General features: G+C 25.9%; 1 protein-coding gene across 1 annotated transcript; it reads right to left on the bottom strand.

Annotated features, from left to right (window-relative positions):
• Positions 1-373: 373 nt before the first annotated feature.
• LOC127257312 (transcription factor SRM1-like) lies at positions 374-1,724 on the bottom strand. The gene is made up of 3 exons (XM_051283688.1): positions 1,298-1,724; positions 1,039-1,114; positions 374-959 (listed from the first exon to the last, which is right to left on the bottom strand). The coding sequence occupies exons 1-3, from the start codon at positions 1,722-1,724 to the stop codon at positions 374-376; spliced, it is 1,089 nt and encodes a 362-aa protein (XP_051139645.1).
• Positions 1,725-13,660: the final 11,936 nt, after the last annotated feature.

Genomic DNA, 13,660 nt, shown 5'->3' on the forward strand with positions numbered 1-13,660 from the left:
AAGGAACACATTAAGGACGCTTAATAATATTACTAATTTCCATATTTGGAATACATACGGAGCCCTAAAACATGAAAACCAAACATAAGAGCGGCCGGCCGGCGGTTCCATCCCTCAGTTGAGTTGCTCGGCTCGGCTGGATCTTCTTCTCCGTCGTTACAAATCAAACCCTAACGAGTACCCAATCAGATCAGAGATGGATCAAGTACTCTACAGACACAGACTGATTGACATTGACAGACAGACACATAATAATAATCATAATCTTGACAGACGACTCACAGAAACCTAGGACGCTTGACAGACTGACAGACGACACGATACTGCTCGACCTAGTTGGTCGATCATCAGATAGATTGTTCTCCTGAAGCATTCAACCCCATGGCTGCTGCTGGAAGTTTCCGAAAGTTGGAAACTGGTAGGAAGCAGAAGCAATAGCAGCAGCAGATAAAGAAGGGTTTCCGGCAGTCGAAAACACGGGGGTAGAGGGCAGCTGGCAAACGGGTACGGGCATGGGCATGGGCATGGGCATGGGGTGAAACATAGGGTTCTGGCCATGGAAGGCGGGATTAATGCGCAGTTCGGGGGCTGGAGCAGATTGGAATGCAGTAGGGCATACCGGCGGGGCGGGGGCGGGGGCGGGATTGGCGGCGTTGAGCCCCAGATTGTTGCCGGCCAACAGCCCTTCAGGAGACGTCCACACGGGCGTGTTGAGGCCAAGAGCAGCGGCGGATTGCATATTCAACGGGATCTGAATCGGCATGGCCATGGGCGGGTTCACAGTGTTGATGTCGTGAATGCTGTGGCGGCGTCGATCGCGCGGAGTAGTGGTGGACTGGCGGCGGAAATACTTCTGGGCGTGGCTCGCCACCTGCGTCGGGGTCTTGGAGATGACGTAGTACCTGGAGATGCTGCGCCAGTCGCCCTTGCCGTACTTGTTCAGCCCCATCAGAAACAGCCTATATTAATTCAATTCAATTCAATTCAAATTTTAATTAAAAACAAATAAATAAAAGAATCAATTATATTTAAACATACTGATGCTCCTCCTCAGTCCAGGGAATTCCCCTCCGCCTCGGCTGCGGCGGCGGCGGCGGCTGCTGCTCTCCATTCTCTTCCTCAGCAGCAGCAGCAGCAATATCTTCACCCACAACCTGCACAGCATCCGCACCAGGAACAGCAACAGCAGCAGCAGCAGCAGCAGAAGATCCTCCTCCCAGATCTCCTCCCTGCTCGTGCAGATTCTCGTTCTCCTCATCTTCCTCTTCGGCCTCCTCTTCCTCCTCCTCCTCCTCACCCTCATCATCATCATCATCATCATCATCATCATCATCATCATCATCCTCATCCTCCTCACTTTCATCATCATCCTCCTCACTTTCGACGTCGTCCTTGTAGCGGGGCACCGGAATCTGCCCGGTCTGAATAAGCTCGACGTCCTCCACCAGGGCCTGGAAGTGCTCCTTCACCTCCTCCATACTCTTCCACGGAACCCTAGCTGCCAAATTATCAAAAAAATCAGGGGCAGAGATGTTGAACCTGGACACTGCATCCTCGAACATTTTGTTCTCCGCGTAGGTCCACCCAGAGGTCGCCGGCGGCGGGGGAGGGGGTGGGGGAGGGGGAGGGGGAGGGAGAGGAGGAGGAGAAGGGGGCAGATATGCACGGACTACCGCCTCCAGACCAACCCCATCATCGCGACCCAGGAAGTTCGGCCACTCCATGAGAATTAAGAATTAAGGATTATTAGGGTTTTCTGCAATATGTGTTGTGTGAGTTTTGGGGACAACAGTTGGGGGATATTTATAGGGTAGGAGCAGCCATGAAACCTTGGTTTTGAAAACCGCTTTACCACCGGAGAAGGCTGTTTTAGTTCGTCTTTTTGCCTTGAAAAAAACATGGGCAGAAATCTGTGGGCTGCTCTCCAACGATAATTATTAGGGAAAATCTCCGATGATATCCCTAAACATAAATGTAATATGATTTCATTTGCTCCTCGCCCTCTTTCTTATTCATTTATTGGGAAACTGAATCTATTTTGGTGCTTTTCATTAATTCTGTGTCTAACCGCCGCAGGCACTGCAAATTACCCTAATTTGTTCAAAATTTCTAGGTTTTCCTACAATGCCCCTCCAAAAATTATTACACAAAATAATAATAATAAATTGTATCAAAATGTGAGGTAATTCTAGGTGTTTTATTGTTTTTATTCCTATTTTTCTTGATTTGTATGCAAATAATAATAATAATAATAATAATAATAATAATAATAAAATTCAATTATTGTTCTAGTGTCTAATTGTAACAATTTAAAGAATTTTACTATTAAAAATGACGGAATGATTCGTATGTATATCCGTAAAAACGTAGTTAAAGCAAAAAAAAAATGTGTGATCGTATTGATAAAAAGAGTTACACAAAAAGTGCTTTTTTTCCGAAGATATATGAACGAAAATTATAATTACTGATACCTGAAATAAATATAGAATATTAAATTTAAATTCGTTATACGTTGTTATACATGAGGTCATGCCGAAATTGTAAATGGCAACTACTAATCAATGAGCACATGCGGTATATCGTGATAACTTAGATACGACAAAGCCGTTAATATTTATTTTAGTGAGATTTCGATAAGTATTTTGTCACATTATGCTTAAATTTCAATTTCAATTTTTTTGAGTAGTATATATTTTTATTAATTAATATTTTATATTAAAATAAAATTTTAAAATACCTAATTTATGAGCACATAAAGAATGGAAAATCTACCAACTAATTCTAGATACACTTTATCATTCAAGATTAGCTAACTTTGTAAAAACTAATAAATTTTATTTTATCCACATTTCAAAATGGAAAATTACTTGTTTGTATATATATATATATATGCACAGTAGAAAAAATTTATATTGATATGTTGATACTATAAACTTATCTCGTGAGAATTTGTACCGATATTAATACGTGTATATATATGTTCAAGTAAATATGAATATTATATATATCACTGTGTTGATTGAGTTAAATCCGTCAAATCAACACATATTTGTAAAAAAAGTAGTACATATATATATCCGATAACACATATTAATATAATATATACATATATTTTGTAATATATTATTTCCCCTATCATCCAAATCTATTCTCACTTCCAATTTTTTAGTTGTCATAAAAAATTTTCTTTTCTGTTTTTAGTAAAAAAAATCTACTTTTTCTACTTGTTTTTAATCCGAAAAAAAGTAAAAGTTTCTATTTTTACCTATTTTTTTAAAATTCATACCCGATCAAATGAGCACACAATTGAATGACGGAGGAAGTATATAATTACATATAGGATAATATATTTTGATTTAAGCACACTAAGCAAATTATACATTAGAGCATAATATATAACTCATACAGAAAATATTAATACACATATTATTCAGTACAACATAATATATAACTTACATAGAATATGTTTTATATAACACATATATTATAAATTCTAATTACTTCAAATGAGTGTGCTAACTTGGTCAAATAAATACGGTATTGACTTGCCGAGATATATATACATATATATATATATACATAGGTTCCACATAAAATATTGAATTCTAATTGAATGTAAAAATGCATAATTGATCATTGAAAAAGTATAGCTAAATTCATTTTCCAAAGGTTTATTTGTTTTTATTTTATATTCCCTCCGTCAAAAATCAAAAGGGTATGATATTATTTTATTAGTTAGTGGAAGTGTTTAAGAGTTTTTGAGATTTTTATCATTTAATTTTATGTATAAAACGATTGTATATGTAATAATATGTTTGTAATTTAAATAAATGGTAAAAATATTTTGGTATTATGGTATATATGATTACGTTTTCTAAAATAGAAAAACGATACATTGAAGTGAGAGAGACGAAAATAGTAAAAATTATAGTTTGAATTGGAACAAAAAGAACATTTTTTTTCCCCCTTAGAATTCATCATATCATGATATATTAGGTTTACTTCTAACATAATAATATAGCATTAAAAACATAATTTTTATTCAAAACTTTATATTCTAAACAAAAACACTAGACAAACAAACCTGTTGTTTATTCCTACATTGTTCCCAAAAAAATAATTACAATAATTTAAAATTTTATGTAAAAATGTGAGGTAATTCAAAATGTTTTATTGTTTCATTCCTATTTTTCTTGATTTGTATGCAAATAATAATAATAATAATAATAATAATAATAATAATAATAATAATAATAATAATAATTCAATTGTTCTAGTAATTAATTGTAAATCACAATTTAATTAAAAAATTTTACTATTAAAAATGAGGGAATAATTCTTTCATATATCTGTAAAAATGTAATTAAAGTGAAAAAAAAGAAACTTTGTGATCGTATTGACAAAAATAGTACATGAAAACTACTTTATTTCCGAAGATATATGACCAAAACTTATAAATATTAATACTTGAAATAAATATAGAGTAATAAATTTAAATTCGTTATACGTCGTTATACATGACTTCATCCTGAAATTGTAAATGAAAACTACTAATCAATGAGCACGTGCGATTATATCGTGATAAATTAGATACGATAAAGCTGTAAATATTTATTTTAATTAGATTTCAATAAGTATTTTGTCACATTATACTTAAATTTAAATTTCAAAATCTTTTGAATAGTAATTTTTTTTATATTAATTAATATATTATATAAAAATAAAATTTTAAAATAACTAATTCATGAGTGCATAAAGATCGGAAAATCTACCAATTAATTCTAGATATACTTTATCATCAAGATGGGCTAACTATGTAAAAAATAATAAATTTTATTTTATCCACATTTTAAATTGAAAAATTATTTGTTTGTATATATATGCGCAGTAGAAAAAATTTATAAATGTTGACAGAATGAACTTATCCCGTGAAAGATTTTGCGGGCATTAATATGTGTATATATATATGTTTAAGTAAATATGGATATTATATACTCTTTCTGTCCGCGAAAATTAGTTACAATTCATTTTACAAATGAATTGTAATGATTTTGGTGGAGGGAGCATATCGTGTTTGTTATTGTGTTGATTGAGTTAAATCAGTTTATTGTTGATGATCCAATCACCACATATTTAAAAATAAACTACTTTTCTGTCGGGCCTGATTTGCAGGGTATTAGGTTCGGCCGGGGATTTACCCAGTGCACACTTTCGGATAGCAACTGCGGATTCCCACGTCATCCAAAAAATAAAATAAAATAAAATAAACTACTAAATATCCTATAATACATCTTAATATAATATATAACATATATTGTAGCATATTATATAATTAAATGCAGTATAATATATTTTGATTTTCGCATACTAAACAAATTATACATCACAATAGAATATATAACTCACACACAAAATATTAATACAATATATAGTACATCATATAATTTCATGCCGTTGTTATATTATGCTTTCAACTTAATAAGTAGACCATTCAGCACAACAAAATATATAACTTACATAGAATATACTTCTATATAATACAATATATTATAAATTTTAATTGCTTTAAATTAGTGTGTTAACTTGATCAAATTAGTACAGTACTGATTTGCAGATATATACACACATATAGATTCCACCTAAAGTGTTGAATTCTAATTGAATATAAAAATGCATAATTAATTATTGGAAAAAATTCATTTTCTAAAAGTTTAACATTTTTAATTTTATAATTTATTTTCATATAATTTATTCTATCGTGACATATTAGCTTTTCTTATAATATAATAATATCAAACTAAAGATATATTTGTTATTCAAAATTTTATATACTAAACTAAAATACTAAACAAACACATCTATGGTCAATGTCCCCCCAAAAATTATTACATCAAATAATAATAATAATTTAAAATTTTATATAAAATGTGAGGTAATTCAAATTATTTTATTGTTTCATTCCTATTTTTCTTGATTTGTATGCAAAATAATAATAATAATAATAATAATAATGAAATTCAATTGTTGTAGTGTCTAATTGTAAATGAAAATTTAATTAAAGAACTTAAATATTAAAAATGATACCATGATTCATTTGTATATCTGTTAAAATGTAATTAAAGCGAAAAAAATGTGTCATCGTATTCGTAAAAAGAGTTACACAAAAAGTGTTCTTTTTCCAAAGATATATGAACGGAACTTATAATTAGTGATACCTGAAATAAATATAGAATATTAAATTTAAATTCGTTATACGTCGTTATACATGAGTTCATGCCAAAATTGTAAATGACAACTACTAATCAATGAGCACGTGCGGTTATATCGTGATAAATTGGATACGACAAAGCCGTAAATATTTATTTTAGTGAGATTTCGATAAGTATTTTGTCACATTATACTTAAATTTAAATTTCAAATTTTTTTGAATAGTATATTTTTTTATATTAATTAATTTTTATATTAAAATAAAATTTCGAAAAAACTAATTTATGAGCACATAAAGAATGGAAAATCTACCAACTAATTCTAGATAAACTTTATCATTCAAAATTAGCTAACTTTGTAAAAACTAATAAATTTTAGTTTATCCACATTTCAAAATGGAAAATTACTTGTTTGTATATATATATATGCACAGTGGAAAACATTTATATTGATATGTTGACTCTATGAATTCATCTCATGAGGATTTTTACCGTGTATATATATGTTCAAGTAAGTATGGATATTATATATTGTTTTGGTTACTGTGTTGATTGGGTTAAATCGGTATATTGTTTATTTGATCCAACATATTTACAAAAAAAAAAAAAAAAAAAAAAAAGTGGTACATGTCCGATAATATATATTAATATAATATATACATATATCTTGTAATATATTATATAATTACATATAGCATAACATATTATGATTTCAGCACACTAAGCAAATTATACATATAAAACTCACACATAAAATATTAATACGCAGATTTTTTCAGTACAACACAATGTGTAACTTCCATAGAATATGTTTTATATAACACATGTTATAAATCCTAATTGCTTCAAATTAGTGTGCTAACTTGGTCAAATAAATACGGTATTGATTTGCCGAAATATATATATATATATATATATACATAGGTTCCACATAAAATGTTGAATTCTAATTGAATGTAAAAATATATAATTGATTATTGGAAAAGTATAGCTAAATTCATTTTCCAAAGGTTTATTTGTTTTTATTTTATACTCCATTTGTCCCAAATCAAAAAGGCTCATTTGGGTTTTAATTTGTAATAGATTAAGAAATAATAGTATTTTATTAGTTAATAGAAGTGTTTAAGAATTTTTGACATTTTTTTCATTTAACTTTATGTACTCTCTCCGTCCAAGATTAAACTTCTTGTTTATTTTTTAGATGTTAATCTTTAAATATTAATTATGACATCAAAATATAGTACAAATTAAAGGAAAATGACAAAAATATTTCTATTAATGTCTTATAATACTAATATAATAACATTTGTACAAAAAATTATATAAATATAAGGATATTTTTAATGTTAAAAATAATGACGTCAAATGTAAATGAGAAGTTTAGTCTTGGACGGAGGTAGTATAAATTAATTGTAAATGTAATGGTATCTTTGTAATTTAAGTAAAAAGTAAGAGTATTTGATATTAATGTATGATTCATTTTCTAAAATAGGAAAACGATAAATTGAAATAAGACATACGAAAATAATAAAAATGATATTTTGAATTAAGACGGAATGAATAATTTTTTTCCGTAGAATTCATCGTATCATGATATATTAGCTTTACTTCTAACATAATAATATAAAATTAAAAATATAACTTTTATTCAAAACTTTATGTTCTAAACTAAAACACTGGACAAACAAACTTGTTGTTTATTCCTACAATGTTCCAAAAAATCATTACATCGAATAATAATAATAATTTAAAATTTTATGTAAAAATGTGAGGTAATTCAAAGTGTTTTATTGTTTCATTCCTATTTTTCTTGATTTGTATGCAAATAATAATAATAATAATAATAATAATAATAATAATAATGATAATAATTCAATTGTTCTAGTAATTAATTGTAAATCACAATTTAATTAAAGAATTTTTCTATTAAAAATGATGGAATGATTCGTTTGTACATCCGTAAAAATTTAATAAAAGTAAAAAATAAAATAAAAATTGATTGTATTGACAAAAATATTTACACAAAAAGTAATTTGTTTTCGAAGATATATGAATGAAACTTATAAATATAAATACTTGAAATAAATATAGAGTAATAAATTTAAATTCGTTATACGCCGTTATACATGAGTTCATGCTAAAATTGTAAATGACAACTACTAATCAATGAGCACGTACGGTTATATCGTGATAAATTGGATACGATAAAGCTGTAAATATTTATTTTAATTAGGTTTCAATAAGTATTTTGTCTCATTATACTTAAATTTAAATTTCAAAATCTTTTCAATAGTAATTTTTTTAATTAATATATTATGTAAAAATTAAATTTTAAAATAACTAATTTATGAGTGCATAAAGAATGAAAAATCTACCAACTAATTTATGAGTGCATAAAGAATGGAAAATCTACCAAATAATTCTAAATACATTTTATCATCAATATTGGCTAACTATGTAAAAACTATTAAATTTTATTTTATCCACATTTCAAAATGAAAAATTATTTGTTTGTATATATATGCATTATATAAAAAAAATTTAAACGTAAACACTATGAACTTATCTTATGAAGGATTTGCAGACATTAATACGTGTATATATGTGTGTTTGGATATTATATATTCTTTTCATCCGCGAAAATTAGTTAAATTGGTATATTATTGATGATCTAATCAGCAAATATTTATAAATAAACTACTAAATATCGAGTAATACATCTTAATATAATATATAACATATATTTCCTAGCATATTATATAATTAAATGTAGCATAGTATATTCTGATTTCCGCACACTAAACAAATTATACATCACAATACAATATATAACTCACACATAAAATATTTACACATGCGTACAACATATAGTACATCATATAATTTCATGCAGTTGTTATATTATACTTTCAACATAATAAGCGAGTATACAAGACAACAAAATATATAATTTAAATAGAATATGATTCTATATAATACAATATATATTATAAATTTTAATTACTTCAAATTAGTGTCTTAACTTGGTAAAATTAGTACAATATTGATTTGCCCATATATACATATCTACACACATAGGTTACGTTCCACATATAATGTTGAATTCTAATTGAATATAAAAATACATAATTGATTATTGAAAAATATTTATTTTCTAAAGGTTTATTTCTTTTTTTTATAAAATATTTTCATAGAATTCATTCTATGGTGACATATTAGTTTTTTTTATAATATGATAATATAAAACTAAAGATATATTTATTTATTTAAAATTTAATATTCCAAACTAAAATACTAAACAAACACATCTATTTTCCATGTCCTAAAAAAAAATCATTACATCAAATAATAATAATAATTTAAAATTTTATATAAAAATGTGAGGTAATTCAAAATGTTTTATTGTTTCATTCTTTTTTTTTTATTATTATTTGTATGCAAATAATAATAATAATTTAAAATTTTATCAGAAAATATAAGGTAATTCAAAGTGTTTTATTGTTTCATTCCTATTTTCTTTATTTGTATGCAAATAATAATAATAAATCAATTGTTCTAGTTTTAAATTGTAAATCACAATTTAATTAAAGAATTTTAATGTTAAAAATGATGGAATGATTCATTTGTATATCCATAAAAATGAAATTAAAGTGAAAAAAAAAACTTTGTGACCGTATTGACAAAAATATTTACACAAAAAGTACTTTGTTTCCGAAAATATATGAACGAAACTTATAAATATTAATACTTGAAATAAATATAGAGTAATAAATTTAAATTCATTATACGTCGTTATACATGAGTTCATGCCGGAATTGTAAATGACAACTAAGCTAATCAATGAACACAGCGGTTATATCATGATATATTGAATATGACAAAGTCGTAAATATTTCTAGTTAGATTTTGATAAGTATTTTGTCACATTATACTTAAATTTAAATTTCAAAATCTTTTGAATAGTAAATTTTTTTATATTAACTAATATATTATATAAAAATAAAATTATGAGTGCATAAGGAATGAAAAGTCTACCAATTAATTCAACATACACTTTATCATCAAGATTGGCTAACTATGTAGAAACTAATAAATTTTATTTTATCCACATTTCAAAATGGAAAATTACTTGTTTGTATATATATGCATAGTAGAAAAAATTTATAAATGTTGACACTATGAACTTATTTTTTGAAGGATTAATACGTGTATATATGTGTGTGGATATTATATACTATTTTCGACTGCAAAGTGTAACAATTTTGGCGGAAGGAGTATATCATTTTGGTTACTGTGTTGATTGAGTGAAATCGATATATTGTTGATGATTATAAATAAAGTACTACATATCCGATATCACATCTTATTACAATACATAACATATATTTTGTAGCATACTATATAATTAAATGTAGCATAATATATTATTATTTTTGCACACTAAGCAAATTATATATCACAATACAATATATAACTCATACACAAAATATTAACACAATATATAGTACATTATATATTTTCATCCAGTAGTTATATTATACTCCCTCCGTCCATTAAAATTAGTCCATTTGGGCTCGGCACGGGAATTAAGAAAAATAAATATTTTATTGAAAAAGTGATATGTAGTTGAGAGTATTTTTGAAAATTTAGTTAAAAAGTAAAGTAAATAAAGAGAGAGAATGTAATAAAGTCGGTGCTATTTGTTGTAAATAAGTGTTGAATGAAGGGTAATAATTAAATGTTGATTTGTTGACTTTGGCAAAATTAGTAATAGGATAAATTTAGTTGACGGACTAAAAAGAAAATTGAGAATAAATTTGGCGGACGGACGAAGTACTTTTAACTAAGTAAGCAGATTATACAACATAACAAAATATATAACTAACCTAGAATATTTTTCTTATAACCCAATATATATTATAAATTATAATTACTTTAAATTAGTGTGTTAACTTGATCAAATTAGTACAATACTGACTTGCTGATATATATATATACACACATAGGTTCCAAATAAAGTGTTGAATTCTAATTAAATATAAAAATACATAATTCATTATTGGAAAAAATTCATTTTCCAAAAGTTGATTAATTTTATTTTATAATTATTTTTTCTAGAATTCATCATATCGTGAGATATTAACTTTCCTTATAATATAATAATAAAATTAAAAATATTATTTTTTATTCAAAATTTTATATTCTAAAATAAAACACTAAACAAGCACATCTATTATCAATGTCCCCCAAAAAACTCATTACATCAAAAAATAATAATAATCATTTAAAATTTTATATAAAAATGTGAGGACATTCAAAGTGTTTTATTGTTTCATTCCTATTTTTCTTGATTTGTATGCAAGATAATAATAATAATAATAATAATAATAATAATAATAATAATAATAATAATAATCAATTGTTCTAGTGTCTAATTGTAAGTCACAATTTAATTAAAAAATTTTACTATTAAAAATAATGGAATGATTCCTTTGTATATTCGTATAACTGTAACTAGAAAAAAAAAAAAAAAAAAAAAAACTTTGTGATCTGATTGACAATAAGAGTTACACAAAAGGTACTCTCTTTCCGAAAATATGTAATCGAAACTTATAAATACTAATACCTGAAAAAAACATATAGAATATTAAATTTAAATTTATTATACGTCGTTATACATGAGTTAATGTCGAAATTGTAAATGACAATTACCAATCAATGAGCATTTGCGGTTATATAGTAATAAATTGGATACGACAATGCCGTAAATATTTATTTTAGTTAGATTTTGATAAGTATTTTGCACATTATACTTAAATTTAAATTTAAAAATTTAAAAATCTTTTGAATAGTAATTTTTTTTAATTAATATTTTATATAAAAATAAAATTTTGAAATAACTAATTTTGAGTGCATAAAATATAAAAGATCTACCAACTAATTTTAGATACACTTTATCATTCAAGATTGGCTAACTTTGTAAACACTAATAAATTTTATTTTATCCACATTTCAAAATGGACAATTACTTGTGTATATATATATATATGCACAGTAGAAAAAATATATATTGATACGTTGATACTATAAACTTATCTCGTGAAAAATTTTGCAGCTAATTTTACATGTATATATATGTTCAATTAAATACGAATATTATAGATATCTTCGGGTGTTTTGTTGATTAAGTTAAATCAGTATAATGTTGATAATTTGATCCAATAAACATATATTTATAAAGAAAATAACACATACTTGATATCACATCTTAATATAATATTGCACATATTTTGATAGTACATTATATAATTATATATAGTACAATATATATTCTTATTTCAATACATTAAGCAAATTATATACATAGCATAACACAATATATTACCCATACAAAAAATATTAATACAATATACAATATAACACATTGTATAATTTTATATAGTCGTTATATTATAATTTCAGCACAATAAGTCGATTATGCAGCACAAACAATATATATCTTACAATAATATACTATATATAGAGCACAACATACATTGTGTGTCTTGTGATGAAATACTAATCACGTCAAGTTAATATGCTAAATTGATTAAATCAATACGGTGATCAAACTTCGGCCATATATATATATATATTAATACATAGGTTCCTGATAAAATATTGAATTCTAATTGAATATAAAAATACATAATTGATTATTGGAAAAGTATAGCTAAATTCATTTTTCCAAAGGTTTATTTGTTTTTATTTTATACTCTTTTTTGTTCCAAATCAAAAGTGCCATTGAAATTTTACAGTATATTAAAAAATAATTGCATTTTATTAATTATTGGAAGTGTGCAAGAGTTTTGGATATTTTTGCTCTTTAACTTTATGTATAAAATCATTGTATGTGTAATTGTATGATTGTAATTTAAATAAAATTTGAAGTTATTTTGATATTAGTGTATGATTACGTTTTTTAAAATAAGAAAACGATACATTGAAAGAAGATAGACGAAAATGATAAAAATAGTACTTTAAATTGAGACGGAAAGAATACTTATTTTATTTTTCCCTAGAATTCATCATATGTGACATATTAGCTTTCATTCTAACATAATAATATAACATTAAAAAAATATTTTGTATTCATAACTTTATATTCTAAACTAAAATACTAAACAAACAAACATTTCGCTTATTCCTATAATGTTTCAAAAAAAATCATTACATCAAATAATAATAATATTTAAAATTTTATATAAAAATACGAGGTAATTCAAAGTGTTTTATTATATCATTCCTACTTTTCTTTATTTGTATGCAAATAATAATAATAATAATAATAATAATATAATTCAAATTGTTCTAGTGTTTAATTGTAAATCACAATTTAATTGACGAATTTTAATGTTAAAAATGATGGAATGATTCATTTGTATATCCATAAAAATGTAATTAAATTAAAAAAT

The sequence above is a fragment of the Andrographis paniculata genome, unplaced genomic scaffold, assembly GCF_009805555.1.
Source record: "Andrographis paniculata isolate CXL003 unplaced genomic scaffold, ASM980555v1 Contig57END, whole genome shotgun sequence".
NCBI classification, from domain to species: domain Eukaryota; kingdom Viridiplantae; phylum Streptophyta; class Magnoliopsida; order Lamiales; family Acanthaceae; genus Andrographis; species Andrographis paniculata.